The sequence below is a fragment of the Artemia franciscana genome, chromosome 7, assembly GCF_032884065.1.
Source record: "Artemia franciscana chromosome 7, ASM3288406v1, whole genome shotgun sequence".
NCBI lineage: Eukaryota > Metazoa > Arthropoda > Branchiopoda > Anostraca > Artemiidae > Artemia > Artemia franciscana.
The window spans coordinates 22,809,429-22,832,622 of record NC_088869.1 but is presented as its reverse complement, the minus strand read 5'-3'; the positions used below and the strand labels follow the sequence as shown (position 1 = coordinate 22,832,622).

The 23,194-nt window shown below is 36.0% G+C and overlaps 1 protein-coding gene across 1 annotated transcript; it reads right to left on the bottom strand.

Annotated features, from left to right (window-relative positions):
* On the bottom strand, window positions 1-21,127 carry LOC136029630 (kinase D-interacting substrate of 220 kDa-like). Its single transcript, XM_065708132.1, has 7 exons — window positions 20,916-21,127; window positions 11,967-12,065; window positions 7,859-7,957; window positions 5,742-5,939; window positions 2,028-2,522; window positions 147-423; window positions 1-41 (listed from the first exon to the last, which is right to left on the bottom strand). Exons 1-7 carry the CDS (start codon window positions 21,063-21,065, stop codon window positions 1-3), a joined length of 1,359 nt encoding a protein of 452 aa, XP_065564204.1. The 5' UTR covers window positions 21,066-21,127.
* Between the last annotated feature and the right edge of the window lie 2,067 nt (window positions 21,128-23,194).

Below are 23,194 nucleotides of genomic sequence, written 5' to 3'. Positions count from 1 at the left end.
TTATGATGCTTCGGGCAAGACGAAACACATTATGAAAGAAGCTGAAAGAACGACAACAAATTAATAATATTACAATACATAGCACAATAAGATTACCAACACTTTTTAAGCAGACATTAAAAAATTAAATATCCTAATCATCTTACTCGACCCAGAAATCATCGTCAGTATAGGCTTCTCATGCGAGTGGTCAATGTTGTATGGTGTTTCTCCGGCTTTATTTGGCTTATAGAGAAGCTTTGAGTTCTTGATGTCTTTAAGGATGAGTTCTGTAATTGGTCGATTTCGAACTCGCATAGCAATATGAAGCGCCGTATCTCCATGATGATCTGTTGCACTAACTTTAGCCCTTTTCTCAAGGAGAATTTGAACAGAATCAACATTACGAGCCTTTACAGCACACAGCAGAGGCGTATCCCCATCCTGTAAAATTTATATGCAAGTTGATCTTCAATCACATTACCTAGACCTGAAGACCAAAACAAATATAAAAGTAAGGGTACTTGTCTATTGAACGGAACACACTCAACAATTAAACGGAACACACTCAAGAATTAAACTGACAAAAACCGGTTTGCCTCTCTGGAATCGGTTATGATTTGCTTATTTTGAGTTAGAAAACTACGATGTAGGTATATTTTAATTAAATTTTTAATATTGGGGTGGCTAGGGGTTATGTTAAGTTAGATATTTAATACAATACGTTCAACGCGTACTGCTTTAGATAATTCTTTGTCATAGTTTCCATAATTTAGTTTCTAAAGTATTATATTATCGTCAAGTTTTGGTACATTTCATTAGGATTAACTTAACTTCACTTCTTGGGTTTGTTTCCGTTTAACAAACAAATACCAAATGAAGTAATATCTCCAAACATGTTCTAACCACTACACATAAATACTTTAAACTTCCAATTCCTTTTTTTTTTTTCTTTTTTTCAATTCAATATTTCAGCTTAAAATGACAGAAAATATGTAAAGAATGTAATTGAAAGTTACAGCAAGCAATTAAGAGCAAGTACGTTTGAGATCAAATAATGAAAAACTTTATGAGTAAAGATCTGTTTAAAACTTCTTTTCCCATGCTTTTTTGTTTCTATTATTAGGATCCATTGCAATACGAACTGAGCACTATCCCAAAAGGTGTTCCAACACTGTAGTAATAGAATTTTCTATTACATTTTGGCAAAGCTCGAATAAAACGAAACGATAATTCAGATCAATCTTAGTGGGAAATGGTGACAAACTGACATGATACTAATTCTTTACCCCTCAAACTAGACCTCCAAAGCAAAAAGGATGCAAAAAGACTCAGCAAAAGTAAAAGTAAAAATATAACAAAGTGGAAATGTCCCAATGTAGGCTCTATTTTATAATGAATTCATACCTGCAGAGACCTATTTTTCCGGCCCATAAAATAATTTTTGTAGAAATCAAATCACTGCAATAGCAACTGCACATATTATTTTTTTCTTTTCTTTGGATTTCCGTTGAGGGTTCAAAAATCATAAAAATTATCTTTGTTAGGCCTTGTTTTCTTAAATAGAAGGAAGGTCCAATAAACCAATATCGGTAAGATTACACCTCAACACCCTTCCCCCTTTTCGGTACATGGGTATGAACGTTGATTGTTTATTTTGTTATCTACAATATTTTTTTCATTATCTAATTTACCTACTTTGTTTGTCTATACATAGCCTACTTTAGTTAATTATGCATCATAATTCACCAGAGGCTTAGATCACCAGATCACCAGATTTTTAGATCAACAGAGGCTTACAAAATTTGAAACAAGAAAAGAATGTCTTTCAAAATAAAAACAAATGTAGGAAAGCTCTTGTCAAAAAATAAAATAAAAAAAACACTATTTCGTGAAAAAAAAATCAAGGGAAAAAATAACTTTTTTGCAGAAATGAAACAGTAGCTCATATTATTATTTGATCTCCTCAGTAGACTTATTGAATTATAATTTGATTAATGGAATCAAATGCTGAGTATATATAAACAAATAAGTAAAGAAAAACTTACGTCTGAGAAAATTTCCAAACTGGGGCTAACATTCAAAAGTAATTTCAGAATTGCTATGTGATTCCTAGCAATTGCCCAATGAACTGCTGTTTTCCCATTTTTTCCCTGAGCATCTACATCAGCATGCTTCTTAAGCAGCTTCTCAACAATCTGTCGGTGTCCACTTTTAACAGCATGGATAAGTATAGTATCGTTATACCGATCATGACAATTGACAGTAGCACCAGCATCTAGAAGCAGCTGACATATTTCAATATATCCCTTTTTGCATGCTATTGTAAGGGGCGTGTGTCCATCGGCATCCATTACAGACAGGTTAGGTTTCTTCTCCAGTATCTTTTTAACGACACTTCGATAATTTCCTTCAACAGAAACCAGTAGAGGGGTCCAAGACTTCATTCCGACAACCTCTATTTTTGCTCCAAATTTGAGCAGGAGTTCGACAATTTCAAGATTCCCTTTTCGTGCTGCCCAGATAAGTGGAGTGTTGCCATGCTAAAATTAAACAGGGGAATAGAAAAACTGTTAGGGGGATAACAAAACTGCTAAAGAGAGTTGAAAAACTGTCTTTTCACTATTGAGGGCAAAAACGAAGAATTAAAAACGCTGTAACATATCTATGAAAATAAATGTTCTGCAGTGTAAGAAGCGATGAGGCGTGTTGCTACAAGATGGCTAGCAAAATATAACAGATCAAATTTCCACAAAATAATACCTATGTACTTTGGGTCATTTAACTTGTAAAGGCCTTTGCGATTCTGTATAAAAAAAAAATTCAAAAACTATATTTCACGCATCAACAAAAGATTCTCATCTTAAAATTTTGTGATCTCTTTTCACCGTGCATTCACAAAGGTAAAATGTAAGGAGTGTGCCCCAGTTCCCAAGACGTAGCTTATCAGGGTGAACGACACCAAATAAACTGGCTAAATACTAAACTTGCTACAGCCAATAAAAATATGTCGAAACATTTTAGTTACTTCCAACTGCATACCCCTAGACCGTATCTTTAAATTAAATTTAAAAAAAACTAGTTTTTTTAATGAAAGTAAGGAGCAACATTAAAACTTAAAACGAACAGAAATTATTCCGTATATGAAAAGGGCTTTTCCTAAATATATGAAAGGGGCTTTACGCTAAAGTTTGACTCTTTCTCTTAACTCTATTTTTAAAAAGGTAAGAAACTTTAGCGTAAAGAGGGGGGGGGCTTGAGGAGGAAAAGCTCCTTCCATATACGGAGTAATTTCTGTTCGTTTTAAGTTTTAATGTTGCTCCTTACTTTAATTAAAAAAAACTTGTTTTTTTATTCAATTTCTGGACGTTTTTGAATTAATGTATGTTTTGATCTTGGCTCTCCGCACATAAATGATTAAAACGAAATTTGCATATTAATTAATTGCAATTAATCGGATGATTTTGAGAAAAAGGAGCGAGGGAGGAGGCCTAGTTGCCCTCCAATTTTTGGATTACTTAAAAAAGCAACAAGAACCTTTAATTTTTTACAAACGTTTTCATTGGTAAAAAACATACGTAACTTACGAATTAACTTACGTAACGAACTTCTATATTCGTATGTTTTTATTGCGTTTATGAGGGGGTTCAACCGTCTTCGATACCTCGCTCTTTACACTAAAGCTGAAATCTTCTCCCAATTCCTTAAGAATTACCTCTGAATCACAAAGGCCGTAGAATAAATAGTTGAAATTACTAAAAATACTTTAGCTTAAGGAGTGAGGAATAACGAGGAGGTAAACCCCTCATATACGTAATAATTTTTGTTCGTTTTAAGTTTTAATGCTGCTCCTTACTTTCAGTAGAAAAAACTTTTCATACTTTTTTTCCTTATTTTTTCAAATAATGCTAGAAAATACTCCACCCCCTTCATTGAAATTCTCTTCCCCCATGAGAAGTTTCTCCATGGAAATATCCTCCCACGTAACCCCCCTTCAACTCTCCCCCCTAAACCAAAAAAAAAATCCCCCTGAAAACGTCTATACACTTCCCAGGAATCATTACTATATGTAAACAGAGGTCAAAGTTTGTAAATTGCAGCCCCTCCCACGGGGACTGCAGGGGAGTAAGTCGTACCTAAAGACATAGTTATTAGGTTTTTCGACTTTGGTGAATAAAATGGCTATCTCAGAATTTTGATCCGGTGACTTTTGGCGAAAATGAGCGTGGGAGGGGACCAAGGTGCCCTCCAATTTTTTTGGTCACTTAAAAAGGGCACTAGAACTTTTCATTTCCGTTAGAATGAGCCATTTCGTGACATTCTAGGACCACTCAGTCGATACGATCACCCCTGGGAAAAACAAAACAAAAAAAAAACAAACAAAAAAATTAAATAAACACGCATCCGTGATCTGTCTTCTGGCAAAAAATGCGAAATTCCACATTTTTGTAGATAGGAGCTTGAAACTTCTACAATACGGTTCTCTGATACGCTGAATCTGATGGTGCAATTTTCATTAAGATTGTATGACTTTTAGGGGGTGTTTCCCCTTATTTTCTAAAATTAGGAAAATTTTCTCAGGCTCGTATCTTTTGATATGTATAACTGATCTTGATGAAACTTATATATTTAAAATCAGCATTAAAATGCGATTCTTTTGATGTAATTATCGGTATCAAAATTCCATTTTTTAGAGTTTCGGTTACTATTGAGCTGGGTCGCTCCTTACTACAGTTCGTTACCAAGAACTGTTTGATAGTTTATTGAATTTTCGTTTCAAGGAAGAACGTTCAATTTATTTAACTTCAACTTTTTTCCCTTTTCTGAGTTATTTTGATTGATAGACTGTTCCTAGTAATTTAGTTTACATAAGAGATCCTTTCGAAACTCTTATTATCCCTGAAAACAAAAACTCTAATACAAAGTTGTAAAAACAGTGCTAAAGAAAATGACATAAAGCGTAGCGTTGTTGGTCAGAGATCCTTTCGGAAAAACCGCCAATAGAAAAAGAATACTGAACAAAGTGGTGAAATTTATCTCAATGTTTGTGCCACCCAGTCGATATAGGTTCCTTGTTTCTTAGATTGGGCATCGTAATTTTAATTCAATACGATTTTTCCAATGTCAAAAAACTGCGAGCAAATCTTGATTTAAGAAGATTTTTGACTGAAACTATTTCTCATAAAAGTTTCTTTTATCACTTTTGTAAAAATATTGTCTCTGGAATTCTAATTCTTTTGCTATATTGGGAGTAAAACATCATTTTTAATTCTAATTTTGTTTTTACTATTAGTCATAAAATTTGCGGTAGAGACTTTTTTGAATGAACTGTTGCTTCTTTAGTCTGTAGCCATTACAATAATTTTGGGTTATAACTTTAAATTCCCAGTGTTTTTGCTTGATACCATTAAAGTGTTGGGAGCAAGCCATCTTTGCGGACTCTCATCAACGAATTTGTTTCAGTATCACTGTAAGTTTCAAAGCAGTAGCTTCATTAGGATTCATCAGATCTATTCCAAAAATTCAGCGCGAGCAAAATTGGGGATGCACCTCAAAGAAAGCTCTTTGATTATATGTATCACCAAGACCAAATTAAAAAAAGAGAGGGACAAGTTGTCTTGATACTTTTTTGCATACCTTGTCAGGTCTATTCGGATTTGCTTAAACTCCAGTAACATTTTTAGAATCACTCTGATCCATCACCAAGACCAAAGTAAAAAAAAAAAGAGAGAGACAATTCGCCTTGATACTTTTTTGCATACCTTGTCAGGCCTATTCGGATTAGCTTTAGACTCCAGCAACATTTTTGCAATTTCTAAATATCCTCTTCCACATGCCCAAATTAAAGGTTGAGCATTATGATGTCCACTGCAGTTTACGTCAGCTCCTCTCTCTATCAGGCATCGTGCAACATCAGTCTTACCTTTATAAGACGCCCACATCAAAGCAGTCCATCCAACCTAGAAATTAGAAAACCTGTTAGCTGTCTTTTTTAATTATTTCTAACAGTCCATAGAATTAGATAGATTTTGTGGAAGTATTTAGTTTCTGGATGCAGGGTATATTTGTTCTGCAAGAAGCACCACAACGATTAACCTTAGGTAAATAGAAAATCTAATCTGTTTAACCTATTCCTTTCTCCAAGGCTGATTGAAGGCATATTGTGTCCATATGCAGGAAAACTATGAGCAGTGAAAGCTGTTTTTGGATAAATTTTGGTGGTTGCTTAGATGATTCTTTAGAAATTCCCGGCAGGATATTTTTGCGGGGCGACTAACGGCTAATTAAAGTGTACTGCGTTTATTACGTTCTATGGATTGCATGTGGGTATTTACGCACAAAGGAATTGCTGGACTTAATTATTTGGGATTACAATCATACTTAAAACTTGGAATTGTAATCTAATTTTGCTTGTTAACCTTTTGTTAACAAGCAATATTGTCACTTACACTGTTTATGGTCTCAAATCATACACATTTTCGCTGCTTTTGTGTTATCATGGTTGCAGATAGCTGCAATCAAGGAAAGAGCAACCACGGCCCATAGCGACCACTAGTTTCACGGTTCAAAAACAAACTGTCTAATGATAAAAAAATTCATTTGTAGCTGATTCAGGAATGGTAGCTATTATTTCGATCAATTTTAATAGTAAAACAATAACTTGAAAAAGAAAATTGTATGAATACTAAAAAATAGCCTGAAACCCCTCAAAAACGGTGTCGGATCGAAACAAAAGTTACACTAATGAAATACCCATCGTCAAAAACCTTGCACAGACCATTTGCATCTACCAGCTTTGAACAACAAGGAAAACTGCTTTTTATATAGACAGCAGCATTGATGTGCCCTCTTTTTCCTGCTTTTCATAACACAGATGGCGGGCCACTAAACAACATAGAGAGCTGTTTAAGGGCTCCTATAAAAGCTAATTTTTATACATATTCCTTTACATGCTTGAAATAATCAGAACGAGATTACCCTATGAGCTACTATAGGTGGTAAGCAAGGAGCCCAAAGCTTGAGAACCTATTCATAATAAATATTCATCGCTGTACAAAAAAAAGAAAAGAATCAGTGAAATATTCAAACGCATGATTGTAAGACACTAAGTTGAATTAATTTATATGACAATTTAAGGGGGCGCAAGAGGCCATGCACGCATCGAATGTTATAAATCTAGCAAAAAGTAGTTTCTAACTAACTTTAAATTGTGGTTATTAAACTCTGCAGTACATTTTACTAGCTGCACCATCTCCCATTTAAACCAATTTAACCGAGCTTGAATCAAAGCGTTAAAGAGAAATTACTAATTAATTCTCTTTTCGGGAATCAGCCATTGTACTGTCTATCATGGTTGTGGTGATACCTGCAACCCAGTAAATAGCGATCACCGACCCTTAGTAACCAAAAATTAAAAAAAAAAGCATTTTTAAATAAATTTCAAAATGTAAAAAATCGCCATCTGAAAACTATTCAGGAATGGTAACTATTATCCATAGTTTTGTAGACGCAAGGAGGAGGGAGGGGGATTAAACTAACTCCATTTTTAAATCTTTGTAAGAGTCCTTGTATTTTATCTTACCAATCGAGCAGCGCTCAGGCCAAACCGGTTTACTCGACGTTTAAGTGTTGATTTTAAGGCACCTACTGGTACAATGATGTTCCCAAGAAGAGAATATGCCGAACCTCTGTCTAAAAAAACAAACCTCTGAAATTACTTACACATTGACAACGCTAAAAATAGGGTAGTTTTATTTAAAATACAGCAAAATTATCGATGATATCGTACAAACTAAAACATTCAGGGAGGAAGGGCGGGGTCGATGTATGGTTATAAAGAAAAACTAAACGAAAGAAAATAACAAAGAAGTGAATATACCGAATCTTTGTACTCAATATCTGCAGAAGCTTCAAGTAAATCAATGCAAATCTGTGCATAACCCTCTCTGGCAGCAACAATCAAAGGAGTAGCACCATCCTAAACAAAACAAAAAAATATACTCGAGTAACCAAAAAAAGTTGATAAACTTCCATTTAAAAAATAAAGTTTGATGATAGGACACCTTTGTTCACTATAATGCCCCAAATATAGTCTGGGCGTGTGAATAAAACAATAAACGTTTCAAACGCAAGTAAATGTTTCTCCAGTCAACTTGAATGGTTAAATGACAATTCAAACACAGATTTTCTCAATAGCAAACAAAAAGCCATTCCACCTCACATCAGGCAGGGCATGTCTGTTGACTATCTTCCATTTCCTCAAACCGAATAGTCAAGACTGATTTACTAATTGCCTAGTTTACTGCGTTTGCCTAGAGGCCAATGGTTTTATCACGAAAAAGTATACTATCCACATATGGCAGGAAGCTGTTTTGCTTGAAAAAATATAACAAAAAGTTGGTTTTAATATTACTGGCGGCCGCAGGCAACGATGCATAAGCCGTCCCAGTGTCTTTTCTCTTAATTTTCATTAACACTAACCTATATAAAACAACATTTATGGGGCTTAATTGTTCTGAAAAAAACGGCAGCTGTTTCGTGAACAGAACCTCGATATTTGTTTGAACTTGAGTAATTAATATTTTAATTTCGAATGTTTTTTTCTGTGGTCCAATTATTGTGACTGAGTTTTAATGCTGTTCCTTATTTTCAGCTGGCATATCAAAAGTTATGAGCCTGAGAAAATTTGCCTTATTTTTAAAAAAAGGGGGAAACATCCGCTAAACGTCTCACAATCGATCAGATTCAGCGTACCAGAGAACCCTACTGTACAGGTTTCAAGCTCCTATCTGTACAAATGTGGAATTTTGTATCATTAGCCAGAAGAAAGATCACGGATGCGTGTTTATTTGTTGTATTTTTTTTCCATGGTGATCGTATCGACTCGGTAGTCCTAGAATGTCACGAGAGGCCTCATTAGAACACATACTACAAATTCCAGTGCCCTTTTTAAGTAGGCCCCCTCCCACGCTCTTTTTTTCCCAAAGTCACTGGATCAAAATTTTGAGATCAAAATTCAACAGAGTTGATAAATCTAATAACTATGTCTTTGAGGACGACTAATCTCCCATACTTCCCGGAGGCTGGAAGTTATGAACTTTGCCCATTGTTTACATATAGTATTGGTTATTGGGAAGTATACAGGGCAGTATACATTTTCAGGGAGGATTTTTCTGTTGGGGGGCGAGGGAGAGGGTTACGTGGGGGGATCTTTCCATGGAGGAAGAAAATATCTGTGAAGGGGGCGCTGGATTTCCCAGTATTATTCAAAAAGCAATCAGAAATTAAACTTAAAAAAACAAGATTTTTCAACTGAAAGTAAGGAGTAACATTAAAACTTAAAACGAACAGAAATTATTACGTATTTGAGGGGGGTTCACTTCCTCGTCCATACCTCGCTCTTTACGCTAATTTGTTTTAGTAATTTCAAAAGAACTATTTATTCTAATTAAATGGCTTTTTGGATTCAGGGGGCATTCTCAAAGAATTGGAACAACATTCGAAATCCCCCCTACCCCCTTCATGTGACTTAAAATTTCAGTTCGTTTTGAGTTTTAGTGTTTCTCCTTACTTTTAGTTGAAAAAACTTGTTTTTTTTTTGTTTTTTTATTTCTGATCGTTTTTTAAATAATGCCAGGAAATCTGATACCACCTCCACGGAGAAACCCCCTCACCATGGAAATATCCTCTAGACAATTTAATCCCGGTGAAAATGTATCCTGGACAATTACTCTTAACCACTCCGCATAAAATTGAGACGGAAAAGAGAAACAAGACACATAAAAAGAATTTTGTATAAGAATTCTGGCAAATTCGCACAATGTACAATTTCCCCTGACAAGTGCACTCCCTGGAAACTTCTGTCCCCACGGAAAATTCCCCCTTGGAATAATCCCCAGCAGAAAATTTGTCCCAGCAGAAAACTTGAAAAGATATGCATGCATCCCAATAACAAATACTATGTGTAAAATATGGGCAAATTTTATAACTTAAGACCTTTGCCCTGAGGCTATGGGGGGGGGGGGGGTTGTTATACCCAAAGGCATAGTTAATGAACCTTTCAACTACGATTAACAAAATGGCTATCTCAAAATTTTGATTAAACGAACTTGGGAAAAAAGCTGCGGGGGAGGTGGCATAATTGCCCTCCACTTATTTTGGTCACTTAAAAAGAGCACAAGAACTTTTAATTTCAGTTGGAATGGCCCTCTTCCGATATTCTAGGACCACTGGGTCGATACGATCGCCCCCTGGGAAAACAAACAAGAAAAAACAAATAAAAACGCATCCGTGATCTTTCTTCTTTCAAAAAACACAAAACTCCACATTTTTGCAGATAGGAGCTTGAAACCTATACAGTAGGGTTCTCTGATACGTTGAATTAGATGTTGCGATTTTCATCAAGATCACTAGACTTTTAGGGGGTATTTCCTTTTTTTCGAAAATTGGAAAAAAAAATCAGGCTCGTAACCTTTGATGGATAAGACTACACGTAATGAAATTTACATATTTGAAATCAGCTTAAAAAGCCAATTCTTTTAATATATATCTCGGTATCAAAATTCGTTTAAAAAAAACGTTTTTTTTATATTTCGGTTACTATTGAGCCCCTCCACAATATCTCGCTTTTTACACTAAAGTGTTTGTGAATTTGTAAAAAGCTTATGGAGTCATTCTTAAATAACTGGAACAAAAAGTCAAACATTAGCGTAAAGAGTGAGGTACTGAGAAGGGGGCAACCACCTCAAATACGTAATAATTTCTGTCCCGATTTAATTTTTAATGTTGTTCCTTACTTTCAGTTGGAAAAAAATCTGTTTTTTACATTTAATAACAACCACAAGCCGAAGACATACAATATTTTTAGTTCATTATCACCTAAAAATCATAGCTAAGAAACTGCTTGAGATAATATTAAATGCTAAGATTGGTCAAAAAATAATACAAACGAATTATTGTTTATATCGGACATTCTTTAACAAAATTATAACTTTATCGTAAAGAGCGAGGTACTGACGACGAAAAAAAAACCCCTCATATACGTAATATGAAGGGGTTCGCCTCTCGTCAATACCTCGCTCATTAGGCTAAAATTTGAATTAAGTCCCAGTTCTTTAAGAACGACTCCTGAAATACAAGGACCATTTAATTAGAAAACTAAGACGCTTTTTTAAAAGTACTTTTTTGCAAAGAGCTAGGTGTTGAGGAGGGGGCTCTCCCCTTCATACACATAATAATTTCTGCTAGTTTTAAGTTTTAATGTTGCTCCTTACTTTCGCTTGAAAAAACTTGTTTTTTTCATTTAATTCTTAAAGGCACCTCTGATATCCGTCTTATTCCAAAGGAAAAGATGATTTTGTTGGTTTATGAATACGGATAACGAAAAAACATTTAAGTTGAAGCTACTTTTTTCCAGTTGAACAAACACAGGCCCTACTATTGATCGAAATAAAAATCGGGGGTGGCAATTTTATGCCACTTGGTTAAGTAGAAAATATTAGGGGAAGTGTGAGTTCCAGAACGACCCATATATTGTCCAATATTTTATAAAGTTCTTCCTTCAAAGTTATTATTATTCATTTTGGTCACTGTATTAGTTCCAGGACTTAAGGATTAAACTATAACTGACAGATGTGGGAATGTCATACCACTTGCAGTAAGGAGAAATAATCTGGTGGAGTTTGTGGTGCAAAATGGCCTATTGTTTTATCCAATGCCTGGTGAAATAGAAGATCTTATTTATTTTCTTAGTTTTTGCAATGGTTTGCAGGACTTAGGAAAAGAATTATTTATGATGCCTTTAGGCGGAAAGGATTGATTAAAACGAATCCATTGACATGCTGGTATTTAAAACGTTAGTATATATGTATAGATGGGCATATAGCATAGAGAGTATAATCCTTATTAATGGCTTAAAGTATATTTGTTTTTATAGCCCATTTTCTTATAGCCATAAATTTACAAATTAATATCAAGCTACAACTTACATCATCTTCAGGGTCTGGGTCATCCAGAGATGCTAAAAGTTGCGCTATATACGGTGTTAAACCAAGTCTTACAGCAACATGTAAAGATGATAATTGACTCTACAAAAAATGGAAAATAAGCTAGTATAGACTTGCATTAGATCATTTGCTACAATAATAAACTAATTTAGCCATATTCACTATTTGTATATCCACTTTTATTTATGAATTATAGTCAAATAATCTGTTTCCCAGTTTTCTCAATGTTTCACTATCCTTAGATACACCTTGAGAAAGTATATGACATCTATCTCAATGAGTCACTTAAGCTCACCAGCTCTCCTAAATATGAAAGCTGGTGAAAATTAACTTTATTGCACAACTTTTGCTCTTCCACAACTTTTTGTTGTTGGTTTTTTATGGCAGTTGCCCGTTGGCGAAGTGCCATATAGCGATCACAATTTCTGTCCGTCGGTCTGTCGGTCCTGGTGAATAAGGCTTGAAAAATAAGGCTTTCAAAATTTGAGAATTTTATTTGAGTTTTTTTTCCATAGGGGGAAGGAATTTTGGTACTCATGTATTATGTGCTGCTGACTCAAGTTTACGCTGAGCAAAACTCGAGAACAAACCGGTTTCATCGTTAGTCTTTTTTCTTTTGTTTTAGCTTAACGCCGGCCACCAATGTAAATAGTGGCGACATTACTTTAAAACGACATTTGGAAAGCTCAGGTGCATATACTACTTATATAAACAAAACAACACAAAATGAATTAATTGAATGTTATTCTCAAGAGATTCTTAAATAAATACTTGCAGAAGTTCATCTTGCCCAGTTCTACAGTGTGGTTATTGATGAAACAACAGATGTGTCACACAAGTCACAACTAAGTGATACCCTTTCCTACAATTACAATTGAACATGACGTGAGGATTTTGTTGATTCTTAGACCTAAACAAAACATATTACTGACAGCATTGAAAACTACAAACCAATAATTAATGGGGATACAATCACTAAAGGGGATGTAGTAAATGTTGTTTTGGATATTCTTATATCTCTTGGTCTAGACTTGGAAAGTTGTGAGGGCATAGGCACTGATGGATGTAATATGATGGTGTCAGAAAATTGTAGTGCTGTAAAAGAAGTTCAACAGGTAGCAAAGAACGCCCTATGTTTTCCAAGTTTCAATGATGCTCTAAATTTTTCTGTGCCAGATATTTCTTCTTCCCAGAGAGTTAAAAACTCCATTGGGGCAACAAAAGAAAAAGGCCAGTTCCTTTTTTTGGTGCTTCTGCAAAGCGCAATTATGTTTTAACCAGAATAATGTATGCACAGCCATCTGGCATGTGGGAAACATGCTGGATTCTAAAGCATGATTCCTTATTCTGTTTCATGTTTGAGCTCCTTAAAATTGAGTAAGGTGATGAGATAACCCGTGGCTGGGCAGAATGCACAACTGCAGTAAGAGCAAAATCCTTATCGACTAAAGTCACACACTCTAATCTGAATGTAACCATTGACACTCTTAGTAATGTATCTGGACTGATTTTGCCACTTGGTTATTCATTTCAGAAGAAGTGCTTGGACCTTGTATCTACAGCAAGCCATATTAAGGACCTTCTAACCCTGTTGGATGTCCACTATTGGGAGAGTGAAAGCAAGTTCATTAAAACATTTCACATGGTAACTAAAGCAGCAAAAAAGGCTGGGTTTGGAAATAGCAGGCCCGCTGATTACAAAAAAAAAAAAAAAAAATCAGATTAGTATGCCATTCAGTTCACACAAGGAATAGTACAGATGGTCAGTTGTTATTCCTGTGTTATGCATGATCATTTCAGACTCAGAAAGTCATTTTTCATAGAAACCCTGAACACATTTAAGCTCAGTATTTTCTTGGCAATAAATTGTATGGAAAAGAACAAACCACAATTTACTGATATGATTTATGACTTGTTAGTGCAACACTGGTCAGCAATTGGTTTCCCCTGCCAATCAGTTTGTGAATCTGCCCTGACTGGAGAAGTGACAATATAGAAAACTTGATGGCTTCATCTGAGATAAAGCAATGCAGGCATAGGAAGAATACCTAAAACACAAGGGGAAGCTTTATAGAAACACAACGGCAAGGCTGATATTTTCCTGAACATTTCAGCACTCTTGCAGAGCCAAGTGACCCTTCCTGTCAATGTAGCAAGGGCAGATCCAGAGGAGACCTAAGATTTTTTTTTGTCCTCACACCCTCCTCCTGTTTTTTACTCTTTTTTAAATGGAAGTTGTCAATTTGGTCAATTACTAGCACTCTTATCACATTTCCTGCCCCCCCCCCCAAGGTTTTGCTCTAGATCTGGCTTACAGAGTATTATCAGTTTAGTGAAGTGTTTCTATGAGAGGATTGAAAACATAGCTATGAAAAAAAAGATAGAGGAAAGACTTGCCCTTCTTTATGTTGACTGTGATATTATCACATAAGTCTAGAAAGTGTTACTGATAGATTTGCTGATATGATTTTTGCTGGTATAGATTTACTGATTGATTTTTGCGGTTCGTGGTAATAAACTGTAGTAAGGAGCGACCCAGCTCAATAGTAACTAAAACTCTAAACGAGAGCTAAGAGCTCAGATGGCACTTGTGACGAGGTAGGAAGAGCCAAGAGCTCATATGGTATAGCTCTTGCAAAATTCTAAGAATCAATAGATTGCTTTAAAAGGAAAATCAGAGACTTAATACCAGTCAGGATTTAAAATAAAAGCTCTGAGTCACGAGGTCCTTCTAAATATCAAAATTCATTAAGATCCGATCGCCCCCTCGTAAGTTAAAAATAACTCGATTTTGCTAATTTTTCCTCTCCCTTCAGCCCCCCCAGATGGTCGAATCGGGGAAAACGACTTTATCAAGTCAATTTGTACAGCTCCCTGACACACCTACTAATTTTCATCGTCTTAGCACATCCAGAAGCACCAAACTCGCTTAAGCACTGAACCCCACCACCTACCTCCCCCAAAGAGAGTGGATCCAGTCCGGTTACATCAATCATGTATCTATGACATTTATAAGCATTTCCCAAGATTTCCGGTTTCCCTCTCCAACTCCCCCAATGTCAGCAGACCTGGTCGGGATTTGAAATAAGAGCTATGAGACATGAGTTCCTTCTAAATATCAAACTTCATTAATATCTGGTCACCCATTCCTAAGTTAAAAATACCTCAATTTTTTTAATTTTTCCAAATTAACAACCCCCAGCTCCCCCAAACAAAACGGATCTGTTTGTAAGTTACAAATACCTCATTTTTTCTTATTTTTCTAAATTACCCCCCCCCCCCAACTCCACAAAAGAGATCGGATCCGGTCCGGTTATGTCAGTCACCTATCTTAGAATTGTGCTTATTCTTTCCACCAAGTTTCATCCTGATCTCTCCGCTTTAAGTGTTTCCAAGATTTCCAGCCCCCCCCCCCCCCCCTAATGACAATGGATCCAGTCCGGATCTAAAATAAGAGCTTAAAAATTCTTCAAATAAATACAACATCCATACTTACTACATGCGATTCAAACAAGTGTCATTAAACATATTCCCCTGTCAATTGCCTGCTAAACAACACCACCCGTTGACACATCCAGCAAAATAAACATAAAAATAAATAAAAGAAACCAAGAACCCTAGAGAATGCCCAGCTTCAGTATCATCAAAAACCAGATAAAATGGGAACAAACTTAACATCCCAAAGGCAACCCCCACCAACCAACAACAATTCACTTATCACAAAAGATTTCCATAAATCAACATAAATTTAAGTTTTTGTTTAGCTGTTTTAATTGATTTTGAAGTATCCAATTTAGATGTATAAATATTCCATTACCGAGTTTCGAAGCGAAAATTTCGACCTTTCATTTATTATTCTTGGCTGATATAATCTATTAAAATTTCTAGTTAGATGTCCATGGTAAATTCTTTTGAGTGGGAAAAGGTTCAAGGAACGAAAAGACAAGGGAAGCAAACCACGGTCATACTTAAGTTTGAAGAGGATATATTCAACCGTCACAAAATGTCTTAAAGGAAGAATATTAAGGAAGCAATACAGAGATTCAGCTGATGACTTCGCTGGATATAATTTAGGGGAAGGCAAGTAGCTCTTAAGGACCCGCAAAGCTTTGTCCTGTTGTCTCTGAAGTGACGTAATATGAGAACTAAATGTGTTAAGGTAAACAAGTGATGAAAACATTAAATGAGAATGAATAAGTGCATAATAAAGTGATAATAAAGGGAAGGGACGACGTGAGTATTTGCATTATCCCTATATTTCTCCCCAATTTCATCTGCAGAATAGATATATGAGGCTTCCGTGATAGATTAGAGTCAAGGAGGACTCCAAGGTATCACATAGTTGCTGCGTGTGAAATCTTTATTTTAAAATCACTTGATTCAATTATTTGAAGTTCAGGAACTGCAGCATTACAACGCGAGAAAACTAGCTAGGTAATTTGACTCAAGCCACAATAGGAGATGGTTGAAAGCTTCTTCCAATACAAGTTTCAAACAGCTCACATCTTTCCCTGCGACAGTACACACAGTGTCATTCACAAATTGCAAATTTAAACCAAATATTCTCATTGAATTATTCAGGTTGTTCACACAAATTAAGAAAAGTAGGGGACCAAGTATTGACCCTTGCAGAACACCAGCAGTATTAGATTAATGAGTCATTTCAGCTATTAACTAACCTGAGCATCTAGATAACTAGGCAATACACAGTTTACTGGATGGAATATTATTTGAAATGATCTAAAAATATAGAAACATGATATACTAATCTGATTAATAGAAATAGCAAATTTGCATGTTGCTAGGATGAAAGTAAATACCTACATGATTTGATGCCTTTTCTTATACCCTTTCATACATCAATAAGTATTTCTGTGGCAAATTCTATTTTGATTCTTTAATGGTACCCTTAAATGTAAAACAGTCCATAGTAACCAACAGTTTAAAAGCAAGTAACTAGAAAAAACTGGCTAGTGAGAAAAAATTGTCATTTGCAGCTGATCCAGGAGTGGTAACTGTAATTTTCTTAGTCTTCATAGTAAAATAATTATTTGAAAAAAAATTGATAAGTTTTCAAAAGAGCCTGAAGCCCCTGAAAATGATATCCCAGCAAACATGACATCATTTTTTATGGGTTTCTCTTTATACAAATTCTACAGATTTGCTTTTATACTAACATTTTGCTATTAAGACTAATACAAAAAAAAATATAATTACTATTCCTGAGTCAGCTACAAATGGCATTTTTTTTCTCTTTGACCTTAAATTACCTTAAATTGCTGCTTGGAGCAATCTAAGGATTTTTCCTTGTAGAAACTCCAGAGTTGATAAAACATGACACTTAGTTGAATACTTACACTCGACTAGTGGTTTGATGTTGCTGATTCGAGTGCTTCCCAGTTATACTTCCATTCTTTTGCTGACCATTTGTTGTCAAGATGGTTCTTAAAGCTGTCTGTGGTTTGGGCAGCAATTGCATCTGGCAGTTATTCGTTCCAGAGGTGGGCCACATGGTTGGTTAGAAAACGGGTGTGTTGCCACTTTGAGGAGAAATGCCTGGATATCTGCAAGTTATGTCCCCTTGTACAAAAGTCCTGAGACGCCAGAGGAAGAAGATCAGGAGGTGCCTTTGAGTTAATAAGTTTATGAACCAGAATGGCATCACCCCGTCTTCTTCTACAAACCAGAGTTGGGAGTTTCAGCTTGCACAGCCTTGTAGGGTAAGGGAGCTCATGCAGTCCACTCACCATCCTAGTGGCTCTTTTCTGGACATCTTCAAGAATTTTAGCATTTTTTTGAAAAAGCGGTATGCAAGGACCATGCCTGTCTCAAGCCTTGGCCAAACAAGTCCTTTATGCAAAAGGCTCAGAATTTTAGGAGAAAAGGAGGAAATTGTTCTTTTTATGAGCCCTAGTGATGAGCTAGCTGATGCTGCTGCCTTCTTCGCATGAGTGCTAAATTTAATATAATTGTTGACAATTACTCCTAGGTCATGTTCTTCCAACACTGGAGAAAGGGACAAACCGTATTGACATTCTTGTGCCCAAAGTGTAAAACATGACATTTTGACAAATTGAAAGTGAGTGGCCAAGATTTTGCCCACACACTAAGGACATCAAGGTCTTTCTGAAGTTGGGAAGTATCCTCAAGAGTGCTAGCTGGACCAATTACCTTGAGATCATCAGCATATAGCATCATCCTGCTTTTAGGTGCTAGAGGAGCATTGTTTATGAAAATATTGAACATGGTGGAGCCAAGAACACTACCCTGTGGAACCCCACTGATAACATTTTGAGAGGAGGAGAGAATAGGATTACCATCTGTATCAAACAGTCTTATATGCTGTACACAATTCCTCAAGAAATCCAGAATCCATTTAATAATTTTTCCTCCAAACCCATAGATTGTAGCTTAAGCTCAAGTCTCCTATGACAAACTTTGTTGAATGCTTTTGAAAAATCAAGAAGGATCATGTCAACAGGGATTCCCAACTCCAGTAGTTTTGAAATAAAGTCATATGACTTGAGCAGATTGGTGTCAACTGATCTGTTGCATTGGAAACCATGTTGAGAAGGTGATTCTGATCAAGATGCTCAATAACTGCCTTGTTGACAATACATTCAAGAAGCTTAACAACAACAGAGGTGATACTAATAGGCTGGTAATTTTCTGCAGAATCTTTCCTTCCCTTTTTGTGAATGAGGGTAATATGTGCCACTTTCCACTCAGCAGGAAGCTTTGAGCTATCAAGAGATAGTCTGATGAGCTTTGAGAGTGGATATACTATTTCTGTTCTGCACTCATGCAAGAGACAGGATTAGAGGCCATCTGGCCCTGCAGATTTATTTACATCCAACAAAGCAAGTTGTTTCAAAACAGACTCCTCAGTGAGCTCAAGAGGTGGCATTAGTTGAGTAGCAGCATATGAGGGAGGAGCTGGGAGCTGACTAGCAGTTTCTGGTGTGAAAGCTGATGCAAACTGGTTATTTAGGATCTTGGCTTTAATAGCTGGGTCAGAAACTGTCTGACTATGATGGGTCAAACCAGGGACAGAGTGCCTATTTCAACATTTAACAGAAGCATACTGCCAAAACAGCTTGGGATTATTTTTTATATTTTTAGCTAACCTTTCTTCATGACTCTTCTTCAGTTATTTGATGGAATTGGTGGCCTCTTTCTGTGCCTTTTGATACTTCTGATAGTTTGCAGCTGTTTTCTTTTTTTAAAGTGTTCCTAGGTTAAATTCTTCCTACTCAGTAGTTCGCTAGTTAGACAAGTCATGAAGGGTAGTGTTTTAGCCTGTCTCCTCCAAAATGTTCTAGTGTGAGCTTTGTCAAAAACTAGCAATACAGCTTTGAATTTCTGCCAAGATTCTTTGATATCTGAAGTGAATATGGTATTCCCAATCAAAGTCAACAACTATCCCAGAGATATGCTTGTAGTCAATAACTTTGTGTTGTTTAGGAAGAGGTTGAGTAGTAGACAAGAACAATTCTGTGAGGATAGCAGCATAATCACTGTTACCAATAGGAGCAAGAAATCCATTTTTAGTCCACAAATCTGGATTGTTAAGAATAATTAGGTCCAGTATGTTAGATGTCTGACCATCTCTGTATGGTGTAGGTTGGTCAACAGTTTGGAACAGCAAAATGTTCAGACAGATAAGTAAGAAATGGAGATTCCTGTTCTTTGGCTGAAAATCAGAACCATCAACCCAGTCATAATTGGGAAGATTGAAGTCTCCAAGAATCACCACATGTTGGTTGCAAGAGTCTTTGATACTATCAGAAATGATATTAGCAATATACTGTTCAGATTCAAGGCAAGAGGGAGTATTAGGACTACAATGAACCACTCTGACCACTATTGTAGAGTTACCACACTGCAGTCTAACCCAGACATTCTCAACCCAAACACAGCAATGGGAAGAAGGAATCAAAGTGCTTACCTTGAGACTGCTTTTTACATATATTCCAACACCTCTCCTGCAGGCATTGGACTCAATATTAGATATGAGTTGGTATCCACTGATTTCAAGTGCTTGGGCTGTATGAGGCTGTTTCACATTTTAGGGGCATATAACAGATATGGCTGCAATAAAAACCACTTCTTTAGCTAGGCAGAGATGGAGCTCTGGAACTTTGTTGAAGGTTTGCACTAGCATTTGCACTAAGAATCCTTAATTTTCTAATATCATTTGCATGATGAGTTGCGCTGTGCAGAGATGATTTTGTAGCAAAAATACACCAGCAGAAAGAGGCTCAGTTGATGAAGCACCAGAAGAAACTGTTGAATTAGCACTGAAAAAATTGCAACTACTTGAAGACAACTCACTAATACATGAAATATTATCATCAACTGAAACAAACTAACTATTTATACTCTCACCTGGTGACAATAGTCTGTCCAGATGAGAAACATCACAGCTTAGTCCAAAATCATCCCCTGCTGTGGAACTGTGGTCTGCAGCAGGTCTGTGTTATTTTTTATGAAAGTTTGATTTAGAAACACATTTCTAAATTTTTGATTACTATGGACAATTTTCAGGCTTAGAATGTAATTTCATCCTACAAAAATCATTGAATTATGAAAGAGCACAAATAGGGCATAAAATGATGTATTCACTTTCATTCAAGCTAAATTATGTTGTCAACAACAAATTTACCATAGAAATATCCTACATAGCCTATTACAAAATAGGAATTTTATTGTTATAGTATTTTCTTTTAATTTCTTATGTATCTTAGAACTATATCTGGGATCAAGAGGGGGTATAGGCAAAACAAGAAATCTAATTGTTTTAGCTACTCTTTTTATTAATGCTTCCTTCAGAATAGCCATCCAAATGCACATTAACCAAAAGTATCATATGTTAACTTCTAAATATATTGAATAGAGATTTTGCCTAGACCATGGGCTAGCCTAGCCTACCTGAGCATCAAGAGAGCTTAAAAGCTCAACACCGTTTGGATGAGAGGCAAGATAAGTTTCAAGTCCTTTCAAGTCATTACTTCTAATACAACTCATCAAAGTTTGATCCACTTCCTCAGCTGCAGCTTGATACGGCAGCACTCCAGTCATTTTGTTAGCATCAGCAAATGTTTCAATCTTTTAAAACGTTTTGCCTTTAGTCTGCTTCATTGACTATTACTTGAAGTTTTTTAGATGCTAATCAGTCTTCTAAAAACTTGGTTATTGGTAATGTTTGAAGCATACAACCAGTTCAGCCTATGAAGTTATTAAATAAAAAAACAAGTTTTTTAACTGAAAGTAAGGAGCAACATTAAAACTTAAAACGAACAGAAATTACTCCGTATATGAAAGGGGTTTTTCCTCCTCAACTCTTTACGCTAAAGTTTGACTCTTTCTCTTAACTTTACTTTTTAAAACAGTAAAGAACTTTAGTGTAAAGAGTGGGGCGTTTAGGAGGAAAAGCCCCTTTCACATACGGAGTAATTGTGTTGTGAGAGCAACACTTTGGTTTTGTCTCTCTTTTTTTCTTTTTTTTTTCCTATGCCGCTGAACATTGATGAATATGGCATTACATTTTGGAAAGATCCGCAGAACTCTTGCCTGGGGCCAAAAAGGATGGTTTTTGCTTGTCCACGAGCCAGAGCCTATGGTGTACAAAGTGAAGTGGAGTTATGTAGCCTATGTCAGAGAGCAGTATCTGAAGTTGTGCAGCCAAGCTTTCGTTTCAAGCTTTCGCTTTCGTTTCGGAAAGCTCCGTTCTAGTAGGCAAGCAGGCAGGCACCACTTTCAAATTGAAGATGGAACAAAATCTATAATTTTTAAATATGTGCGGCAGTTACCCGGCCCCACAGCCAATACATCTTCTTTGAGTGATAAATAGAAAAATTTACAGAAGCAAAAAAGCAGCATTTTCCCACGGGTCCAAAAGTGCTGCCGTCATTTTCGCTGGGTTTATCATTTGTTTTTTCGGACTTGGGATTGAGGTAGAGAAATGTTATCAGATGTACCTCTTAAACTTTAAAAGTTCTGCCATTGCTAAAGAAATTGGAGCTTATCCTTTGCTCCTTTCTAAGTGGTGACATTAGAAAGTTGGTCTACGGCAAAAAAAATCAACTTTTGAACCAAGACAGATAGAATTTATTTTCGACGGCAATCGATAGCTCTTGATGAGATGATCAAAGTATATATCATCCATTTTTTGATGCAAAAATTCCTTCATGAGATATACTAGTTTGAAAGTTTCAAGGGGCTATCAACTTCAGTAGTAGGGTACACACTGAAACCAAAAATAAGCCAATACAAATTGTGAGACATGTAGGCGACTTGTAAGGAAAGGTCAGCTGTTAGCTCATAATCATCTTTGGCAGTGAGGGTTTGCAAATTTTGCTATTTGGTGTACCTATTATTTTTTTCCAGTGTATTTGATGATAAGACCGAGTTGGTTCCAGTGGTAAGACATGTAGGGGACTTATAAGTAATAATCATCTTTAGTGAAGAGGGGTTTATAACTTTTGCTAGTTGGTGTAGCCTACCCATACTCTCTGTAACCTAGAATTAAGTGTTTACGCAACGGGTACAAACGATGTCGTAAAACAACGAGGCAGTTTCGTAATAATTAATAGAGTGTCATCTATGGTATTTTGATCCTGAAAAGTTACGGATAGCTTTGTAAAACCAACTGGATTATATAAGATATTGTTCCAAGTCTTGATCCGTCACGATGTCTACGATTGAAAAAGATAAAGTTCAACTGGCTGCAAAGTCAATTTAGTCCCTTCTTTCGATATTCTTTTGTTATTGCTGTTTTTTCAAAGCTGAGGAATAGCCTTTGATCATGTGATTACTGATCGCGTTCTTCTTTGAACATAACTTTTTAAAAGCTTCGAAAGGCTGACAACTTCAGCGTTTAACCAATAGCAAAGAAACAAAACCAGTGTTGCTCTCGTAACACTTTATTCGGCGAAGCCGGACAAAGGTTGCCGCAACACTTCACGTTGCTCAGGCAACGTAGGTCCAGTTTCTGTTCGTTTTAAGTATTAATGTCGCTCCTTATTTTCAGTTATAAAAAAACTTGTTTTTTTAATTTAATTTCTGAACGTTTTTGAATTAATACATGTTTTGATTTTGGCTCTCCGCACATAAATAATTAAAGCAAAATTTGAATATTAATTTTTCTTTGGCTAAATGGCTTTCTCACAGTTTTAATCGGAAGATTTTGAGAAAAAAAGAGCGGGGAG

Coding starts and splice junctions, on each gene's coding strand:
- LOC136029630 (XM_065708132.1), bottom strand. CDS start 21,065: ATGACTGGAGTGCTGCCGTATCAAGCTGCAGCTGAGGAAGTGGATCAA. Junction 12,066..20,915: donor TAAGCTCTCTTGATGCTCAG/GTAGGCTAGGCT, acceptor CATTTTTTGTAG/AGTCAATTATCATCTTTACA. Junction 5,940..7,858: donor ATATTGAGTACAAAGATTCG/GTATATTCACTT, acceptor TCTAATTTCTAG/GTTGGATGGACTGCTTTGAT.